At 35.5% G+C, this 23,173-nt stretch overlaps 1 protein-coding gene across 1 annotated transcript; it reads left to right on the top strand.

Annotated features, from left to right (window-relative positions):
• The first annotated feature begins 1,750 nt into the window (after window positions 1-1,750).
• LOC148674803 (macoilin) lies at window positions 1,751-21,507 on the top strand. Its single transcript, XM_088625470.1, has 11 exons — window positions 1,751-1,983; window positions 9,515-9,656; window positions 10,051-10,177; window positions 10,809-10,932; window positions 11,447-11,625; window positions 12,018-12,471; window positions 13,535-13,693; window positions 15,301-15,480; window positions 16,584-16,704; window positions 18,724-18,898; window positions 19,682-21,507. Exons 1-11 carry the CDS (start codon window positions 1,907-1,909, stop codon window positions 19,870-19,872), a joined length of 1,929 nt encoding a protein of 642 aa, XP_088481596.1. The 5' UTR covers window positions 1,751-1,906; the 3' UTR covers window positions 19,873-21,507.
• The last annotated feature ends 1,666 nt before the right edge of the window (window positions 21,508-23,173 follow it).

Below are 23,173 nucleotides of genomic sequence, written 5' to 3'. Positions count from 1 at the left end.
TTTTACGTCTCATCCGAAGGACGGCGCCTGTTTACAGTATAGTGTCCCCGTCACTATACTGGGGCATTAGGACCCACATGGACCGCAGGGTGAGCGCCCCCCGCTGGCCCCACTAACACCTCTTCCAGCAGCAACCTTAGTTTTTCCCAGGAGGTCTCCCATCCAGGTACTGACCAGGCTCACACCTGCTTAGAGTAGTGGTTTGTCTTTCTTCTAACAAAGACAAGTAATAAATTGATCATTTATAAAAGGAAAACAGAGGAAAGAGCTTAGGGTATTGGTTGTGTTTAAACTCCTACTAATGTCAAATTCCAAAAATAAAACCGTTCCAATATGTTCAAATCAATGCCTTCTATGCATTAGACTCCTAAGAAAACAAACCTACTGTAGCAAACAGTAAATCTTGAACACTGTAGCTGTCACGTGTCCACAGCCTGGGCATATGGGACACACAGATGCATGGATTGCGTGAGTTGTATGGGTGCGGATATGTTCAAGATAGCTTGGTATTAGTATTTACAGTACAAGTATTTGTATAAGGGGAAGAGCTTCTGGCTGCTGTCAATAGCATCTTTCATGTCACCATTCACTGCCTCCCCCAGTATGTAGAGAAAGCTGCTAGTGTAGGGCTCTTTAGGTTATATACTGTACATAGGCAGAATTCCTTCAGAATTAGTGAGACGTAATCTGGAAACCAGGTTAACTGCACCCTATTATAGTGCTGGAAGGGACTTTGGGCCCTGTACAGTGACTTAAGCAGAAATCCCTGTTCCCTGAGCTTGGAAAACCACAGTTTCAGAGCCGGGACAGGGAAAAGGCATGGACAGTAAGTGGTAGGGCTTGGAGTGACTCATTCATTGTGCAAATCCAGCCCCAGCATACACTTGCTCTGGTTGATCATAGACAATCGCCTCTTTTAGAAAGTTTTTATTTGATGTTAGTTTAATAATTTGTTAGAATGCGTACCTATTGGGCAATGTGTTTTGTAAAATAATGTTTATTTTGATAGAAAAAAGTCACTTATTTTTTAAACTTGAGATTACTGTTCATCATAATATAATAATATTATCATGACTATTTGTGAATATTGATATTTTAAAGTGCCAATTTATTTTATTTAATAATTGACCTAATTGCACTTACTGTACAGTATATTTCCCAAATTAGAACTGCTGACTATCTGTTCACTTGGTATAACAGCAGACAGAATTATAGAACAGCTGATCAAGAAATTGACAGGTTAATTTCTATCAGTTAAAGAGCATCTCTAAAACCCAGTCCTATTTCTAAATGTCCAGAATTATAGGCCAGATCGCAGGTTTAGCAACAAGTGGTGGATTTTTACCCACTATTAATTACTTACTCTGAACGCTGGCTGACAAGATTCTGAGAAAGAAAAAGTCTCTATACTTCCTAAAGTAACCAGGATAACACTCTCACGTGTTTTTTTTTACATTGCAAAAAGAAAAACCAGAAGTGTGCACCTGTACTAAACCAACGTTTAAATTCTTAAATGACAGTTTCACTCACTAATTTTCGTTCACCGCTATTTCCTAAAACAAATCTTTCTATTCCTCAAAATTTTAAAAATGATGACAGCTGAAGCCGATTTTTATTTTTAATGCAAGCTGCAGAAGGTTCACCACGAACAAACCACCCTCGCCATCCGCCGGCAGAGCTCGCCGAAAACTCGGTGTGCGTGCGAGTTGTGTTCCTGTCATTTACATAGCTTTCAAAACATTGGAGAAAGCGAGAGCATGCGCACACGGCAATATTTGAGTTTCATTCATAGACAAAAGCTGCGGTATTCAGGTTGTCTTTGTTGATTAAGACTTTAATACCTGCATTCTTCATTATTTCTGACCCAAGCCGCCGTGACCCAATTTTAAAGTGCAGGGGACATACAATGAAGAAGCGCTTTGTAGACGCCAGCAGGCTAAGGAAAATGAAAAGGACTAAAATAACGGAGAGGCTTTCGGAAAGGTATGATCAAGTGACGCAGCGAGCGATACCATTGCTTTGTTGTTTTGTGTGATGATGCGCTTCTTAATTCGTGCCTGGGTGGCGATATTATTCTAGCATTGACTGAGTACGTAGATGCCGTGTTTTTGCAATTAAAGAAATTTCAAGAAGGACTAGATAATTATATAATCTATTATTCTGTTTCTCTAATAATAGAACGTGTATGAATTGTAGCAGTTTACAATGCATTGTTAACAGAATGCCTAATCAACTTTTAAAATTATATGCTGTGCATTGTTATTATGTATCTTTATTATTACTGAGAATACTCTGAACTTGCTTGTCCAAATGTTATATAACTTTACAGTGATGCTTGAAAGGAAATTGATGTCTTTAACGTGAAGGTGTTCCAGAGAGAGCCTTCGCTAGTCAGATCGCATTGTGACAGATTAGAAGGTGTACACTGTATCTTCAAGAGCACCAGCTAACACTTGAGACGAACATGTCTAGACCGCGAGACATTTCCATTGCATGGTAAATCAGACAAAGAACATGAAAATACACTTTTTAATGGCAGTTACAGTATGTTACAGACGTGAAATCGTGTCGGTGGTTTTACTGTGATTATTCAACGAGTTACTGTCGTACAATACTTCAGTTTTCAATCATTTTAACATAAAAACAATGATATTATCAAGATAGAACATGGATGTTTACCTGAATCCAGCATAGCCTAAGACTTTAGATCGGAATAATGTGATCACTGTTGAACGTCTGATATACTGTAAATTATTTGTAAATTACGTATTTATGTATTATTTTTAGCAATGTTGTGATTCACCAAGGTTATGCCTGGGTGACGTGTATGATGTTGTTATATAATACACTTCATACTTATTTGTATTTTTTCAGATTTTATTGTGAAGATTTAGGAAGAAAATGCCTCATATTATTAAGAGAACTGAATGTTTTTCAGACATGCTTGACACAAACGGTTACAAAAGCGTCATTACAGTCGAGACATAATTATCTGATTCATGTATAGTGTGGCTGAATTTTGGATAGGCAGGGTTTTTGTTGTGTGGCTCTTTGTTTCAATTTGTTCTTTAAACATTTTGTTTTGTTACTAAAGTAATAACTGGGCTCTTACACAGAACAAATAAATGAATGTTGATAATATCTGTTAATACTTAAGAACAAAATGAATTCATTATTTACCAACATACTGTATAGTATTTTATATTACATTGCAGGCAACGATTAAATGAAATTACCTAGATTTCAGATTAAAACATTGGACAATATTGCAAGTAACTATAGACCAGTGTTTATTAAACGTGCTTTTTGGAAAACCCGGTACTGTACATAACAGACTGTTGCCAGTTTGAAGGATAATACTGTATGTGTGGATCTTTTACTCATGCTTGACATTGAGATACAATCATACTGTATGTTCTAATGCACAACCACGTGGAGCTCTGATAGGCTGAATGGCCTTTTTTTTCATAAAGCTTTTCATTTAACTGAGGGTCCTTTCTATCTTTTGTGTTTTTATGCACTTAGAAGAGAAGTATTTTAGAACTGCTGTAATTTTTTTTTCTGTCTCTCAAGTAAAACTGTATACTCAGATGGAAACTGCTGTTTATTTAGGGTTCTCAAGAATAAAAGCAGAGCACTACTAGACAAAACTAGACCTTATTCATCTTCACCTTCCCCGTGGAAGATTTTCTGTTTTTTTAGACTGAGGGGGTGGAATATAGTATATACTATTTTTACATTTCATGCAACTGTATAACAAGGAGTGCATTTAAAACTGAATCAATGTTTCATGGTGAACAAATTATATATATATATCTTGGATACATATTTTAAAATATATTTAAGTTATATACAGTAATGGAATTGATTATAGAGACAGAAAATGTCAAACAACACATTTGTTCTTATGTGTGAAAATTTAATTAACAGCTGCTGATAAAGTGCACTGTTTGGCAGTCATGTGAGCATTCAGAACATTCTGCTGTTGGACTTGGAAGATAGGTTGATAATGCCATTGTTGTGTGGTACCTGTGGCTCCTGAGAAGGAAATATCACATGATAAACATGTTGACGTTAAAGTCATAATCAGATGAGAATTCATGTGACAAATTGCAGCCTGGTTCCATTAATCCCAGTGCTACTGTGAGATGATACAGCTGTGGTAAGATGGTACAGCAAGACTATAACTTTACAAAAGTGCTGTTAAATACCTCAGGTTATGTTCTCTTTGTGATATAGTACATGATTATTAAGTTTACTGTAAGCTATACATTGCTATGCAAACATCTTAGACATGTTACACACATTCAAAAGTTGCAATACAGTATATGGTTGTTGTAAAGATCAACAGTTTATTCAAAGCATCCAATAGTGTTTTCTGTTATTACAAATAATTTGACTGTTATTAGTGCAGCTTAATTTGGGTAGGAAGAAACCAAATTTGTCATTTAGCCATCTTTAAAATTGCCTTGATCCGTATCTTTAAAACCACGAACACAAGAACTTAAGGTAAACAGTTCTGTATATGAACAACATACACAGTAGAAGCATTCTGGGGAGCAGTATTATATTGTAGGCCTTGGGTAGAAGTTATTCTTGTGAAGTTCATCCAGAAAGCTCCGGTTGGAGCTACAGTATTTGAATCTTGCTAAGAGAGAATGTTGTTCTGTAGCTTTTTGAGAGCTTGGAGTTCCTGAGTGAAGAATCCCTTGGTTTAAAACTGCATCTCATGCTTAGATAGTGCATTTTGGAATAGGGAGATAGGCTTGATTTTATGTTGTACATTTAGCATCCAGGTTTGCAGACAGAGTGATTTAGTCACAAGTTGTACTCTATTATTTTAGAAGGCAGCCTATGTCTTCTTTTGGCTTTTGTAGGCATTAGGAGTCAAATACTGGGTTTTCTGGGTGGTCTAGATGTACTGTAGGTCTCTGAAGCACATTGTCTGTAAACTTGTAATATACAGTGTACATAGGGAAACCTATGTGTTGTATGTTAATTTGGTGTTTAGTATAGCGAGTGTATTGTCATTATTAATAAATATTTGTTTAAGCTTGTGTGTCTGAATTATTGCTCTTTTCACCAAAACTGTGCCAGAGAACAAATAAATAACTTTACCAACTGCTTGGGTATATGCTTGGAGAAATCCTTTGATGTAGAGGTTATGGTTATTTAATTTAGTTATTAACTAAGCTGCTCAATCAATTCCTGTTATTCACCATCTTCATAACCCCCCATTTGCAACAATATTATTTGGAATGAGGGGTTTTAAAATGGTTGTCTGCAACTACAGAACATATTGGCATATTCAATTATGAATCCAATTAGATGGGAAAGATGTTGTTACATAGTTACAACATAGGGATGAGTCTTTAGATTATGCACTTTTATGAAAGTGTGTGCTTACATTGCAGAAACAAAATTCACTTGGTCAGAGTAAAAATAAGTTGCGCAGTAATTCAGAGCTGCATGATAAAATAATATGCTTCAAAATAGATACATTGAAAGCATCAAAAGCTTATACTTAAGCATATTTAATCAAATGAAGCTCATAATTTACAGTTCCATATGATACCATTTAATACAGCTTTTGACATAGAATCAACTCAAGTTGCTATGCATTTTCTTTCCAACTGGTAAATTAAAATGGTTCCTGTATTTGTTATCCCAGACATGTTATTTTTACAAACTACAATTGAGAAGCTTCTTTCTAGTTCTAGTACATTTGGTGTCAGAGACTGAATGTACAAAGCAGTCACTTCTGGTAAATAATTGAGAAGTAAGTAAAAGTTTGCACATGGAAAACTTTAAGCAGGTAGTATATTGGATTACTTGTTTTGATAAAGTCAAAGTCATCTATTGCTGCTTTTTATGTCCTCTATTTTATTTTTTCTATGACAAATGGAAGATATTTGGAGAGGAGTGGACTTTCATTTGATATTTATTTGATTGGGAATTCTGAAGCTAAAATGCTCATGAAATTGAAGATTTTCAGGATGTCCTTGCAAGATGAACAAAAAAAAGAAGTTTCCATGTTTAGGGTTCCTGCTCCACAGTCTAAAATGTATTCCAGTTAGTCTGATGTTCACCTTCATTCTTTGAACATCTCTGGCCACTCTGTAGTAACATGAAAGATAGGCAGTGCCTTTCAGTTCATCTTCCACTGATTAATTGATTTATATACAGATATTTAAAAGTGATGGAAATCAACTGTTTCATTTAAGAGGGTATTTTCACAGGCAATCCTGTATTTCAGAGTCTTTGTGAAATGCACAAAATCATTAATTGGGTAGAACTTTATTCCTTTTTTAGAATCTCATCCAGCTCTCAAAAAAATTAGGTTATGATATTCAACAGCATAACTTTGGCACTTGTTCCATACTCCCACAACCCTTTGGGTAACTGACTCCTATTCTCAGTTTTAAATGGCACTTTAAATGTGCAGACATCTTAGTATGCACAGGCAGAGATGTAGCACATGAAGTTAAGGGATTTCCTTCATGCAGTCTGTCAAGTACCAACCAAAACAGGGATGCTGTTTGGTATTAGCTTGTTGTATGTGTCTACTGAACATGTTCCACATTTGTTTGCGAATATTAAGCAAACACCTAGTATTTCTTAACTCTAGTCCTGGAATACTCCTGTGTCTATTTGTTTCAGCTGGGTCCTTAGTCACCAGTGCCAATTGCTGACAATAATTGATCTGCTTGATTTCCCTTTTTTTCTGCACACAGTTGTGGTTCAAAAATAGTAGTTTCAAAAATACCCAACCAGAGCAGTTCTCAGTCCTGCTCCTGGGTAACCCCTGTGTCCTTTGGTTTTGCTCCAGCTAACTTCTTAATTACAAATTATGCTATTTACAGGTTATTTCATTTATTTTAATTTTCTTTCAGCTCTGAAAAAGCTAGAGAGGACTTATAAACAAACCTGGTGCTAATTGTTAAATTTCAGAACTGCCCTTATATAAAGTATGTGAGCAGAAATATAACTAATAGCAGAAGGAAAAACATCAACTCATGTACCCCGTGTCTCTGTTCAAATATTGATCACCTATTAGGAGCTGTTTAGTTAGAAATAAAGAAGAAAAAAAACTGACAAGTAGAGAAGAGACAGCTTACAGTTCTGGGTGCTGAAATTGTTGGAAATAAAGCAGACACAGAGTTACTTCAAACCAGGGCTGAGAACCACTGTTATAGCCATTGTTAACAAGCATTACACTGGTGTTGCCATTACAATGCCATTACAATGTGTGAATGTACAGGGCTGAAAATGCTGTCATCATAAAGTTATTCAATGAGATTTCCAAAGACAAAATAAGCTAAATTCTGCAGCTGAGGTTATCACTCCCTATACTATGAGATGACAACCACTAAAGCAGTAATAAACAGACTTTAAATTCTCTTGTATGCCTGTACTCTATGATTGCCAAATGAGAGACAACACAAGCCTTTTAGTGAAGAAAAGAAAGCATCTTTTTGCCTTATTTGGGGGAGGCTGTCAATCTTCACCGAGCTTTAACATAATCTCAGTGTGATCAAAGCAAATCAGATAGTGTACCTTTTATGCATGCAAATCTTACCATGTGTGACAAGAAATTACTTTGTGTCATTTCATACTCGGGAAGGTCAGAGGCACAGTAAAACAAACACTTGAGTCCTTTCAGTTCCTACAGGTGATCACCAGCCTCTCACATAATATATTCACATGGGTAAATAGTTACTCTTGCATAAATATTTGTATACTTTCCACACACCCAGAAATAAAAAATATGGCAATGTATTTGATCAAAATGTTAAGTCACGGTTAACAGTTATTTGGGCTAGAACCTCTCAAGAACACACTGTAAATTGACAAGTTCACTTCTAACAAGTTGATGGACTTGGACAACATGGCTTGTAAATTCACTAGAGTACCTTATGTGGTTGAGTAGATCATTACAGCTGTGGATGTGGTCCACTGTAATCAGTGGTGCTCAAAATATTTTGAGGCATCCTACAGCTCTTTCTGCAGAGAAAGTTATTTCTCTGGACAGTGACTCTAGCTGAGAAGTAGGATTTTGTTTGCACTGGGATAATTTTCAAGCCTCTACCTCTCCTGTGCATCTGAGCACAGACTAACTCTTAACACGTGTAAGCTACACTTTTCTTTTACTCCTGTCCTGTGAAGGGCTCCTGTATGTTATTGGAATTTCCACGAAATGTATTTCTTTTCCCAATTCCTAACGTAGAGATAGCTGCAGAACAATTATCTTATTAGCTGTGCAGAACTATGGGGTCCTCTAGTGGCAGTAGATGGCACTACAGTTCTACTTTTGTTTCCGACCTGTGAAGCTCAGCCTAGACAATAATGCCTGCACATGTTCAAGTTGTGCCAGTAGTGGAAATATTATTTAGGGGAAACCGGTTGGGTATTGGGAACAAGTTATGATAAGGGCTGGGTCTAGAAGAGGACATAGGGGAATATTGTTTTAATGATATCCGCTCTTTCAGAAAACATAAAATGTTTATTGAAGTGAACTAAAAACCATGATACAAAACCCCTTGGGGATGAACTTGGAGAATTATATTACAGAAAAGAGTATTTGGGGTTGGATAACATTTGCAAATATGTAGTTCATTGATATTTTTAAAACCCCCTTTAACTAAAAGTCACATTTATACCCAGCATTTTACATTTGGTTATATATATATTTGGGGAACAAATGTGGAATGTGACAAGATCATATGTGAAATGTTTATGTGACATGATACAGGTGTTTAGTGACATGATGGGTTTTTGTTTTAGTTCAGAATGTCCTCAATTACTTCTGACTCTGGTTTCCAATTCAATATTAATTATTTCTAATTATGCATGGGTATATTTGTCCTTTTAAATTGGATGGAACAAGCTAAATTGTGGTCAACATACTGTGTAGGCCTATAAACACAAACCGTTGGTATAAATTGGAGTAGTTAATAAATAACTGGAGGTCTATGCAATTAAAACATATGAGGTCCACAGCTGTTTGTAAGTAGCTTTATCTGTTGACATTAAAAAATGTACATTTAGAAGCATTCATTACCTAATACTGATTTGTGAAGTGTCACTCTTTTACAGTATGAGAGATCTTGAATGATTCATGTGTTTTAAGTACAGCTGCTGTCTTGAGTGCAGGATAAGCCCTTGGTCTTATTCTAGCAAATACAGTTTTGCATCTACTTGTTATGACTGCAGTTTTGTCCAGAATGAACAGGATGTGCTTTTGGATGAAAAACAATTGACACTACACAATACACATTGCGCATTACACTCAGACAACAGTTTCTAATTTTCTACAAGGATTTTATTTACAAGTAAGAGATAGAAGTGTTTCCCATAAACCATTTAAAATCCCAATCTGTTACACTGGTACAGTATTTAGAAAATGAAATATTACTAATATTATCAGAACATTCTAATTAATAATTAGATTAGTTATAAGGCACACTGACATGAAACTGAAGTATTTCAACAAACTTTTTTCTCTTTTTTTCAGTGCTTTTACTTTTCTGAAATTCATGATAATTTGGATTCTGGTTCTCCTGGCAGATTTTATTCTAGAGTTCAGATTCGAATACCTGTGGTCCTGCTGGCTTTTCTTTGGGAGTGTTTACACCTTTTTCCACTGCCATGGGCTGGTGAGATTTTGTTTTGTATATTTCTGTTCCTATAGTCAGTTGTCCTTTTGATTGACAGTGATTATTTCTCTTGAGAAGCGTGCGCTTAATTCCAATGGTGAAATAACCCGAGAAAAAAGTTATAGAATAAGAAAGGATTTCTTTGTAGATTGGTCAAATATATAGCTGAAGATAGACTTATTAATTGAAAACTACATTATGTTATCATATTTGACTTATTTGATCTTATTATTATGTTGATTAAAAAAAAATTAAACTGCTAAGACTTGTGGATAAATTAATCCCATCATTTTACTCCCATTTTCACATACTGTAGCATCATAGATATTCAAGTAGCCATCCACACAAGTGTCAGCTGATCCTGAATTTATTTGTGTAATGCCTTCTGTTCCAGGTTATCTGTGTGGTCTTCGTATGTGCAGCTTTCACTCTCGATGTATTTTTTTTAATTTTTGTACCTCTACACTGGCTGTTCTTTGCTGCCAGCACGTATGTATTGTTCAATTACATATGGCATACAGGTGAGGATCTTTCCAGCATTTTACATATTTAAAATTTTGAAGTTGCTTTGGCTAAATGGTGATCTTAACAAAGTACTTGTTAGTCTTACCTATCAATATTTCAAATGTTTGTACAAATAAAACATTGAAATAATAACAATGTAAATTTGCTACTTGTTTTTCTTTGCTGTGTTAACTGACTTTAAAAACATGTAGTTTCCCCTTAGATGCATCTATATTATCTGCACGTCAACAGAAACAATCAAATGAGTTGTATAATAATAGAGTTTACTGTACAGTGTATAGTCATAACATTACATTATATAATATAGAAATAATAGACTTTTTGTGTTTAGGTAAGAACTGTAATGCACAGCAAAAAATGTCTTTGATTAAGACAAGAGTTATTTTGCTCTTAGACTTTTTTCAATGTGGATTATAAACTCATTTAAAGTTATTTTTAACTTAATATGAAGAAACTTAAGTGTTGAGAACTTTTTAAATCTCTTTTAATAGATGTAAAAGATTATACTGAGATAACTTTAGTAATGGAATGAATTGGCTTCAAGCCTGTCTTTTGAACTACAGTAAAAACTTTAATGAGTGTTGCTGATAACGATACCATACATTTATCTACCTTTTGTTTCCTCAGAGAAAGGACTGTGTTTTTCTACAGTATCTCTGTGGCTACTACTTGTGTATATTGAAGGATCTCTCAGGTTTAAAGATCTTAAAAATTCTCATGTGAATCTGTCTCATCTTTTTGCAGCTCATTGGTAAGTTGACAAGAAACCTGATTTTTCAGAAAGATACTTTTTTCTATGTGGTCCACATACTGTAGTGCTTGCTGTGTGTAGTATGTAGAAGAAGAAAATAACATTTAGGTTGTCAGAGAATAGACTGCATTTGGAAATACAATGCCATATTACAGTGTATGTGATTTGATAATAAATGGTACTGTATGTGGCCAGCAATTAAAAAGATGAATGATATGTACAATAGCATTCTCTGAATACAAAAGAATGAACAGAATAAAAAACTAACAAATATACTGTACGTTACTTGTCTCTCCTGACATTTGACCTAAAGCCTCTTGGAGCACGATTAAAATATTTTGTTCCTTACAGAATCAAGCATTAGACATGAGTGAATACAGTATTTATTCTCCATACTACTGTAGTTGAGGACATTTATTTTGTAAAATGTGTGATATCCTAAAACTGGTATTGTTGTCAGGGTGTACCTATTGATCCTATCAACACTAAACATATTTCCATCATTGTTTTTTAGCATTGGTTACCCGATAGTTTATTTTGGATTTGACGCCTCCTGTTACTTCACCAGTGTTGTTAAACTGCGAATACAAAAGGCGGTTCGCAATGAAAACGACTTCTATGCGCAACTCCTGCAACAGTCTCTACCTCCAGGCTTGCAGTTTTATCCAAGATGTGTAACAGATGGCAAGGAAAGTAGGTTGAAACTCGTGATCCGTTTTCTCTGTACATTTGAAAATGGGGAGGACATTGTGTATGCTTATGTTATGTAATATTGTTATGAATATTATATATTGTAATGTTACATTATATATTGTTATGAATATTGAATGTTGTATTTTTATTTTCCACTTACTGTTTTAACATTAAGTACTGTAATTTGTGTAATTTGTAATTTGCTTACGCCTTGAGGTTTTCACCTACTGTACATTTCTTTGTTCTCAGAAGAATGAATTTTTAAACACGATTACATTTTCAGAAGTCTAGATATAGCGGCTCAGTAGCAGTTTTTCTAAGTTGCAATGCGCCTTGTGAAGCGAAGCCGGTGAAATAACGCTCACTAGAAGGTATTTGTATTGTGTCTTTAGCTTCTAAGTGGAAGACAAAATTTGAGTTTACGCAATACCAGTATCGAAATGGTGCTGCCGCTACAGACGATAAATACTCGCTAGACTGTCTGCAGATAGAGGGCAAGGAGAAGAGGGAAGCAGAATATGCGAAACCCAGTGATCAGAACGCCCAGCCTCCCGATCCCAAAGCCGGCGAAAATGAGCACAAGCAGAGCTCGCCGAACAGGACGGCGATATCCGAGTCCTGCGGGAGTTCGGAAAGTCTACCTCAAGAGGACTTGGAAGCTAAAGCCCCAAAGACTTCGAAAAGCTCTTCGCCCAAAGTGCGCAGGACTCCCGGCAACAGCACTGTGCCTATTATCAAAGGAGAGAAGAAGCAAAGAAGCACCACCAAAAATACCAGTCCCACCAGAGAGACGGGCAAGCAGAACATTTCCAATAATCACAACATTTACTTAGAGCAGATCGTCAGGTATGTTTATTATTACTATTGTTATGCTAACTTTAAGTTTTCTTTTTATGTATTGCTTTTGCTTCCAGGTTAGGTGCACTAAGCAACTTTTACATGGATGGCCAAGTGCCTAAATAGGCAGACCAGGCATAAAAAAAACCCGACATGACCAACTGCTGAATAAAATGTGACAGTTCTAGACAGATGACCAAAATAATTTCCAAACAAGATGCGTTCTAAAATAAGAAGATTAGGGTGATTTACCTGAGAATTTCAGTAGAAGATGACTCATTGCAGGGTGGCATGTTGGTGCAGTGGTTATCATTGCTGCCTCATAGCATTTGGGCTCTGGGTTCAATTCCAGACCTGGGTTGCTATCTCTGTGAAGTTTGAATGTTCCCCCATGTTTGTGTGGATTTCCTCCAGGTGCTCCAGCTTCCTCCCAGTCCAAAGACATGAGAGAGTGTTATATATTTATAAAGTATAAAGATTGTCTTAAGAGAACCTTGATATAGTATATATAAAGTATGTTTTAACAGATTGTTGAGTTAGTAATGACACATTCTGCAGTGAGGTACTGTAGATGCTCCTGTCATTTTTAATTTAAATAATTTTTTCAACATAAGACTGGATTATGTACCTTTTCTCTGGAAAATCTTAATTGAAGCCTTTCTTTGGATTGTTTTCAGATTTGGCAGTTAGATTGGTCAAGTGTACCAGAAACGTAACCACAGGTTCTCAGAGCTCTGGACTATTAATTTCTCAGATTATAACATTTCAGTTTGATTTAACATAACTACTTTCACATATTATACGTTAATGGCTTTGTAAAAGTATGTAAATACAAAAAAAATAATATTCTGTTTTATTTGACAGTACCATGGAAAAAAAAATACATTAAGCGATGTGTCACTCTTTAATATCCATGGGTATGTAATAGTGAATTTATGTTTAGAAAAATGATTCAAAGTCATTGTTTGGTCTAGTGCAAATCTCTTTTCAGATACACATTTAAAAACTATGTTGGTTCACTTTCAATTTAAAAAAAAATGTTCTTATGATAACAGCTGTTCTGTGTATTTAGATTAGAGCAGGAGCTCAAGAAGTTGAAAGGAGAACTTCAGAGTAGTAAGCAGAACGAGCAGGAACTTCGCAGCCACTACTGCAACCTCACCAACAGCGAACGAAGCCTTCGTCCAGAAATTGGCCTGCTTCGTCAGGAAAATGATTTGCTGCAAAATAAGTATGCCTGCGTTTTAATTTTTGAATTTAAGATCAATTTGACAGCTATCACTAAAATGTATTGTGAAGTCTGACTTACACTATTAAAAGTAAAAAAAATAAAAACAGTTTTCACAAAATTACTCTTATGATTAAGCAAAGGATTGAGTTAATCATATTAGTCCATTTTTAACAGGTGAAAGAATGAAACAAAACATGCTTTTACTGCATGTTTACTTAAACAAACAAGATAACAGTACATTTATATCTAATTTTAAATCTACTTTTTATGACTTGTTTTAACCTTTTCTGTTTGTTTTCAATTTGGCTCCAGTCCGAGACAGACGTGGTGTTTGAAATCTCCACTAAATCACGGCTGAAATTGATAATAACTGGCAATAGTGAACACTTTTATACAATACAATATGATAATTATTTGTCTGATTTCTCAGGAATTTGGTTTGCCTCCAAGCTGCTGTGTTTTCCACAGAGACTGAGAAAAAAAACATACAAACAATACAAATATAAATAATTCATGACATCAACCCATACACAATCATTATGTTCCACTCCTACAGGAATTCGCACAGGTTACCAGAACATGTACAGTAAGTCTACTCCCTTACAGTCACCCTAAGCCCCTATAGTTGCACATACCCATTAATTTTTGCACATAACCACAAACTAATTTATTACATGTTTTATTGAATACTGTAGAAAGGAATTCCTGATTTTGTTGCATCCACATTGAGGGGCTCTAACATGTCTGTTTGAAACCATCAGTTGATATTCTTTATGCAGAAAGTGTGAGGGATCGGAGGACATACTTACAGCTAGTTTTAATATATCCCTAATGTAAGCAAAACCCTGCTCCCACTATCTTAGAACATATCCCCAAGCGTATCTTGGCTTTTTGCTGCACAGGAAGACCGTTATACCAAACGGTTATTCCATACTGCATGACACTTTGTACCACACAACTGAAAACATAGACAGTATCTGACTACTAACGCTAAAAACCCATAACTTGCAAGAAATGTAAATTCACTGTTGTACAGTACTTTGATACAAATAAAGCCAACATGTACAGTACTTTCCATGACAGATTTGCATTTACTGTGTGTATTCCTAGATATTTATAGGATTTTTTCCTTATTTGATATAGTATATACTGTGTGGTAACAAACCAACACCACAAATACATTAAAAACAATTCACTTTTCATGAGAACCGTGCTCATTTTAAGGAGCATAGGTTTATTAGCATACCTTTAGTAAAATTGGTCTCTTTGTGATCAGCAAGTGAAAACATACAGTATATAGTAGGCATGCTTAAACAACAGTACTTGCTCTCTAAGAAAAATATTAGTTTTGTGGGCTTATTTTCGACTGCCCGTTTCTTACTTTTGTGGCAACTTTAAACACCAGTCTTCCTCTCGACAAATTTAAGTACAGTAGGTAAGGTCACGTTTAACTTCATTAAGATTCCCTTTCCAATGCTGACCTGCCTCAAGCAGGTTTAGTTTCTGAGATTTGAAGATTGAAATCAAGGATTTGTGTAACTGGTATGCCTGGAAAAAGGCTTTAGCTTGTCTTTTGACTGTGTTAATAGCGCTGCCTTTTGTTGTAGAATCCTCTGTATAATGAAGTCCAAGCAGAGGGACAAACAAATGTGTGCATTGCTCGAGAAAAAGATAAAGGCAGAGATGGAAGCTCGGACGATTATCGAGAAGCAGCTGTCTGAAATGCGAACCCGGAAACCCGACGAGTCCTCTGTAATACCTCAGGGTGCTCTGCTATCCACAAATAGGTAAAGTCAAACTCCGTTTCATTTGAAAATTACCTGGAAAATTATCCCATCTAATACATAACAGCTCCTTGTATATAAATTTAGTTTTCATTTTGGCTTAAGGGGAAATCATTAATTTCCTTTTGAATTGTATGTTTCTGTGCCAAGGAAAACATTACAATTCCCCCCCCCCTAAGACATTTAACCATTTTTATTCCCAAAACATTAAAATTCATATTCGTTGCTAAAATACATTTTAATGTAGTATTATGTTAGACATCATGAGCTAATTAATATGAAGCCTTTGCACGTAAGCTCCGTGCTGGACTAGCATCCTGTACAGACATCCTGTTGTGTTTTCTGCATCAGGGCTCAGCTCTCTGCAAACCTTGAAATATAAAGTGCTTATTGAGAACAGAGGAATGATGGAATGGCAGAACTCATTATTCATTTTGAAAAGAAAGTGTTCAATACATGTTTAAAAAGTTACCTTGGCAAACCTGAAAGAATGCACAATCTTAAGAAAGCTGTAACAGCACTGATTGTGAATGAAATCAGAACATTATGGCATCTTCCAGTCTTGATAGGTTTGCATTTCAAGATTAGGGCTTGTTTGTGCCATTGTGTAATTTATAAAGACAAAAATGTATCTGTGCTATTCTGCTCAGAAAGAATCTCCTTTAGATTTGTTTTTTTTCTGTCTTTAGAAAACAGATAGGAAAGCTTTCTCTCCTGTCCCCCTCTTGTTTTTCTAAAGTTAAGTTAAAATCCTGGTTGTAGGTTACAAACAAATATAGTGCTGCCCTTTACAATGGAAAAATATTAGAAAGGGAGAGGTATTGACATACCTTGTTATGGTGTTACTTGAGAAGAAAGTACAGCATAATTACAGTTGCAATTTTCCATTAAAAGCTTTTTGTGACAAAACGTAAAGATACATTTTCCTTTATCATTTTTTCCTTTGATTTTGTATTATACACGTTAAGGCATTGCACATAATGTCTTTTTTTAAAATGCTTTCCATTTCTTTGTTTTTGTGTGGACTGCTTGAAAGCTTAACACAAACAAAAGCAGAGTCTTTCCTTGTCAGCTAAGCCTAAAAGCTTTTTCATCTCTCGTGTTAGGCAGGAACACACAGAGACCCTAAAGAAAAAAGCTAAAGAGCTAGAGACAGAGTACAAACAACTACAGCTGGAATTCCAGGGGAAAGAGGGTCAAATTATAGCTCTAGAAAATGAAGTGGAGGTAAAAATAAATTACTTTAAGTGTTTAAGCATGTTGATGTGAGTTAAGTCTGTGTCCGACATTTGTTTCAGTGGCATTATTTTGTATCCATTATACACACATTTGTTGTTGTTTTTGTGAAAATTATGTAGACAATTGTATGATAGATTGTAGTTTTATGGTATGAGTTGTATGATTAGATTTAGATTAAAACTGTTTTTCCAAACATAATAGCTATAGCAACCAACCCTTCTTTCTTGGTAACATTCCATGTGTTCTTAGTGTTATATCTATAGTACGTCAGTCCTTTTCTTTATTATCTTACTGTATCGTGTTATTTCCATTAATATTTTTACTCCAGGCATTTATTCTGATTATTTGAGAAGTAATGACATAAAACCTTAAAAACATCCTAAATTAAAAGGGAACTTTGCTGTGCTGCTTTTAAATGAAAAAAAAAAAACGTGCCGTATTCACAGTTTTGTATTTTTTTTTCTCACAAACCCTTTTGAAGATCAAAATTATTGCACTTTAGTATGTGAAAGTAATATTTTCACCACATATGGGGTGGAAGATCCAAACGTCAGGAATATGGCAGAGATGAACACATGTAACTGATGTTAAAACAGAACACCAGGGTGCTTCCTGGCTTTATTGTTTAAGCTGGGACAGGTACCCAGGTCAGAGTGTACAGTACAAACACGAAGGAAAACTGCATTTGTTTTTTCACTTCAAAAGATCCAGAATGCTTTTCATCCAGCAGGGAACCCATGATGTGACAAAAACTGTAAGTGCATCACCCACTTGGCTAATGGTCAGTTAGTGGCAGCCATTATGGACCAGAAGGGCCACTACCCAGCAGACCAGGTCGAGAAGTGATAACATACCTTACAGTACCAATTGTATCAAGGGTGAAATTAAAGTAGGCAAGTAAGAGTAAGTCCAAAGTCATATTTAACCAACACAACTAGGTTATCACCCTTTCTCTTGATCATCGTGCCATTGGATATTTAATGACCAAGTAGTCAGGACTTGAGCTTAATATTTCATCCTAAAGAATAATCTTTCATACACTACAACACATACCCTGGTACATGTCGTTGCGGGTTCTGGGTTTCAGTGGGTTTTATCCTGCCTCTTATCTAAATCAACTGATTGATCTAAATATTTTCCAATACTTCATTTTTAAGGCCTCAAAACTGCAAACTGAAATACTAACTTTAAACCTGCGCTATTCTAGCCCCTGGAAATGATGTTGCTTTTTATTTCTTGACCATTTAAATGTTTTGGCTTTGAACTTTGTCTCCCTCTTGTGTTTAAATTGGAAAGCAAAATCAGATACACTTCTCCAATGAGTAGGAAATTGAAAATGAAATACAGTAATAGCTGTTTACTTTATGTAACTACAGTAGTTATGCATTCTAGATTAAGAGGGTATGTCAAGACACTGAATTTGCATGTTTTCCATATTTCTTCAGGGCAATTATGAGACTCATTTACTCTCCTTCTGAATATACAGTTTTTGACTTCTGTTTTAAATTAACACAATGGAATTTCTTTCTCTATTTTCTGCTTTTTTGTCATTTGTTGAGATAACACGTACTGTAGTTCATTTTTACATTATTTTGTTTTGTTATTAATATTCTTTCTTTACCAGCAGTCACTTAAAATATTGAATCTCGATATCTGCACAATACTTTGTTCATTATTTCCATTAAACCTGTTTGATAAAATACCGTTCACTCCAATTTTTTATGCTCATTTGTACTGTTTGAAAATGCACGCAAATGTTTATCAGACATAAGTCTTTACAGAAAAATACAGCTTAGTAGAAAACATTGAAAGCAACATGACAAAAATATGATTGGTGCATTTTGGAAACAACATGGTTATCACTTAGTGGAACCCATCATACTTTTGGGATTTACATTCGTTTTCCCCAAATGCAATAATACTAAGCAATGCGTATAACAAATAGACTTAACAGTTTTTGTAAGAGGGAGTTCCCTCATTGTCTGTTTTCTTGCTTTTTCATGGCAGGTGCTTCATAAATATAAAGGTATTGAGCAGGACGCTGACATGCTTCTGACAGCGCTCTCAGCTATGCAGGATAAGACCCAGCATCTAGAATACAACCTAAGTGCCGAAACCAGGATAAAACTGGACCTTTTCTCTGCCCTTGGAGATGCCCGGCGCCAGTTAGAAATAGCCCAAGGTTTCTTTATGATTATTATTATTATTATTATTATTATTATTATTATTATTGTTGTTGGCATTATTCCCACTGTGTGCTTGTTGTTGTGTGACATATCCCTTAATGCAATACTGACTGTCTCAATGCTTTGGGTTTTTTTAACTGAAGCTACAGAAAGAAGAATTTAAAAAGGTAGTTAAGGAGGTCAGGTCCGTACCAGATACTGGAGCCCGGAGCCACTGCGGCTCATCAGGCCTGATCTCAGCCTGGTTTGTGTAGCAGTCTGGCAGACAAGCACACATGACTGCCCCCCCCTCCTGGATGGGACAGTGATCCATCGCAGGAATTGTCCCCCGGCAATGCTGGTCCCCACTTACTGTATACAGCTGGGTGGACTGGGGCAACTGGGGTAAAGTACCTCTCCCAGGGGTGAAATGGCAGCCTGCAGTACCTGCACCTGGGATTTGAACCCGCAACATGTCAGTTTTGAGGCCAAAGGCTTACCCCCTATACTACTCCACCCCTATTTAACAAAATAAACTGAAATGTGACCTTTTCTGTTGTTCTGGCATGTTGTTTTCTTTTGATTGCGCTCCTCCAGATCTCTCTGAAGTGAGCGAAAAAGGTCTCTGTCTTCAAGGTTGCTATTGCTTCTCTCCATTCAAAGGACAGAAGCTCGAAGTGCTGCAGGGGCTTTGTTAGTTTCCTGCTCCATCTGTAAAGCTTTGTCCCCGGAGCCTCATAATGAAGAGCTTGAGGTTACTAACAGCTGTCACTCATTATGTGTTTATTTTTATCCTACAGGAAAAATACTGAAGCAGGATCAAGAAATTGGGGAAATGAAACAGAAGATTGCTGAAGTCATGGCTGTCATGCCTGGGATCACATATGCTGTTCCACATCCAATTACACCTCAGTACTTAACAAAGTTTCTCAATTCAGAGAGTTACATGCTTGATCCCAGTGCATTGATGTACCAGTGTCTTAAGAAATGAACACCCTACAGCGCCATCATAGAAAAGGACACCTTTCCTGGAATGTGTTTTGAAAAGCCACTAGAGTCTTTGTGAACTTGGAAAACTGTCAGTCTCAAAGACGCAGAGCAAGAATGGCGAATACTGCAAATGTGAATGTTTCATGGACATGGGTCACATTGCTGCCTGAAAGGAGCTGAAAGTCTTTTCAAACTTAAGATCTAGGATTTCAGATTTAGGGTAAAGATCCAGTATTTTGCTACAGTAAGTCAGCATGTAAGACAAACAAAGTTTGCTAGTGCTGCAGTACTAATGCCAGAACAGCAATAATGATGTTCCCATCACTATCACTAAGAGCCAGCTTAGACAATAACTCAAAGAGAAAGAAAGCTCAAAATAATATTCAGAGCATACCGTGTGTATTCATGGATGTATTCATAAAACATCGGACCACTCTCGCTGTATACTCTAATAGGTTTAGTTCACCAAGCTTTTAGTGTTCTACCAAACAAGGGACAAGTTCCATCTTAACCTGCCTTTGTTCAATAATATTTCCTAAAAACATAAAAATGCTCTTTTTATGTATGAGAAAACAATTCTAATGATACAAAAATGAAAAATAACTATTATGCTCTATGGTTAGGAATGCGTTTTTTTCATGATCAAATCTTCTAATTAAAAACATTATGCTTTTATATAAGCCTGGTTGCAGTGGGTGGTACCACTATATGTTAATGTAGTAACCAATACCCATTTGATTCATGAACATGAGTACAGTTTTTTATACTGTAATTGTCAGGATTGATCAAGAAAAGGGAGCACATCTTTCCTTATTCCATTTGTTGTCAGAATGTTTTAGAACTACACTTGTAAACTGTATAGTTGCGTATCACTAGGGGCTAAAAGTGACAAGTATCTTGACACTAACTTCGAATACTACACAGCTGACAGATCTGGGCCATCGAGCTTCTGTGTATCTGTGTTGTGGGGGCTGAGGCAGGGAGGGGGAGTTTGTCTTAATTTTAAAAACAGCCGTCTTTTGGGTAAATTCAGCAGTCACTGAACTACAGGTTTAATTTGATACATTTTAAATGATGGTGTCAGTTCTTTACTGTGATATTGACAGGTTTTGTAGACAGTTTTATGTAGTCATGCCCCCTATCATGTTTGATTATAGGCACTGTGTACTGTAGCTAGAGAAAATTACTTATAGAGTTCATGCTTTGTGTTATTAACTTTATAATTGACATAACATGTTGACGATTTGATTTCTTGTGCATTGCTTGTTAAAAGGAACAAAAAAGGTGTGAACTTCTTAGATGATAATTCTTACTTCAGTCATTCAAGTTGATCAAAATATCCCAGGGCCCAAGAAAAATAATATAATTCTAAAAAAATAAGATCACTACATTATTTGCCAGATATTATACAGTATGAAGTTTAATTAGTGTTACAAACACAAAGTTCAAATTCAGTTATATACAATTTTGGTTAAACATTGTTATTCTCTGCTAATGCTGAACCAAGGTATTTTATATTGAGATTACTTAATCTGGAGAATTCTCAGGTTAATTTCAAGAGCTCATCTTGAAAGATGCTTTATTTTTCAACTGGTTGACCTAATTTACATTCTGTTTACAGTACATGGAAGTCCATACATGAAAAAAAAAAATATGTGACATTTATTAATCATCTCAAGTGGACCAATGAATTATACAGTAACAAGAAAAAAAGTTACAAATAAAAATTGATTTATTATGTGTGTTTAATAAAAATAGGTCAGAGTAACATATAGCAAACATGTACTGTATGTGTTCATATTACATGTTTGTAAAAGTATGTTATTAGATAACATGGTTTCAGTACATGTTCCATGTAGAATGCTTATTTGATGTAGAATGCCTATTTGAGGTGTTTTGTATTGTTTCACTAAAAGTTAGAAACACATTTTACTTGACAAGCAGGCTAGATATAGATACTGTACCAACTGCAAATAAAGCAGTGCAGTATATTTTGGGTGGTACAGTATATGGTAGCTGTTCCTTTAATGCAATTAGTTCAAAACTCAAACAAGGCATCTTAAATATTTTAATTAAAATAAAAAAAAAACTGTCACAATGATTGTTTTTTATAGCAAAATCCATTAATTACCATTTTAGTCTTAAAGTATGTCTTGGCGTAACTGAAAAATGTAACTGCTCTGTTACGCATATTTTTTCATACCAGTTCATTGCACTGGCTGTCAGAGATTTTTAAAACTGTCCTTTTATGTGGAAAGGATGTTAGTACACAGTGAAGGAGCCGATATCAAACAGGCACAAGAAAGATGGAAATTAAGGATAGGAACTGAGTGCTTTATGATCAACTTTGCAACTTTCAAAACACAAAACTCTGTCCCTCATTCTATGAATGAAGACTGATGCAGCTTATTTTGAAGTTTAGGTTTTGAAGACCTTTTCATTTAGTTTTGTAAAAGAATCGAAGAAATAAAAAAAATGTTTTTGGTAAAAAAAAATCCCGGGCTCCCAAATTCACAAACCCTTACCAGAAACACAAATCGGTTTTATAGAGGCCCAAGATTTATTCCAGGCTGTATCACTCATGTACTGTGGCTAGGAGTCTCCAGTGGGGTACTAAATTGATGCTGCTGGCTCTTAGTAGTACAGAGTCAAATTAAGAATTCTGTGCTTGCTCTCCAGTAACAATTGCTGAGGTTGTCTTGGCAGTATTCCTGGGACCAGTGTCTGTCCTCTGGCTGGCTATTAATACCCAATGTTTCCTTAGGTGGAAATAAAACTTCTTCCTTGGAGTGTGTATACTGTGGTTTATAAAGTTGGTTTTGGAAAACCACAAGTAACACCTGAGGTTTATTAAGACACAAGGAGAAGTGATGTCATTCTGATAATAGTGGTAATAAATTGTTGCCAAAATACCCATATATCCAGAGTATTTCAGTGGCTTATACAATAGTTAATCTGCCTTTTGAACAAAGGAAACAGAGAATACATGCATTTTTTTCTGTGGGTAAATTGTTTAGTGGTTCTTATATGTATGTTGCACATCAGAAATATTTGGTGAAATTATTTATTTGTATTTAAATCAAATGTAGTTATGAATATTTTTGTTTTAATGAAAGTCAGAATTTCTGACGTGGGTCAATCAGCTTCTGTTTCTTGGGGACTTATTGTGATTAAATATGACCAAAAGCATGCTTCAATCATTATTACTATATTTATTTGTTAAATTACTTGTGAAAATGTCATAGACAGTCTTTCTTGCATCTATATAATTTCATACACAACTGGTAACAAAAAAAGATTTT

This window comes from Lepisosteus platostomus, chromosome 3 (assembly GCF_059453375.1).
Source record: "Lepisosteus platostomus isolate fLepPlt1 chromosome 3, fLepPlt1.hap1, whole genome shotgun sequence".
NCBI classification, from domain to species: domain Eukaryota; kingdom Metazoa; phylum Chordata; class Actinopteri; order Semionotiformes; family Lepisosteidae; genus Lepisosteus; species Lepisosteus platostomus.
The sequence above is the reverse complement of the archived record's forward strand: the minus strand, read 5'-3'. Positions and strand labels throughout refer to the sequence as shown.

Bases quoted from the DNA above. Each gene is read 5' to 3' on its own strand.
- LOC148674803 (XM_088625470.1), top strand. From the start codon at position 1,907: ATGAAGAAGCGCTTTGTAGACGCCAGCAGGCTAAGGAAAATGAAAAGG. The intron at 13,694-15,300 runs GTATGCCTGCGT...CTTTTGTTGTAG, and splicing joins AATGATTTGCTGCAAAATAA to AATCCTCTGTATAATGAAGT. The intron at 18,899-19,681 runs GTTTCTTTATGA...TTTATCCTACAG, and splicing joins CCAGTTAGAAATAGCCCAAG to GAAAAATACTGAAGCAGGAT.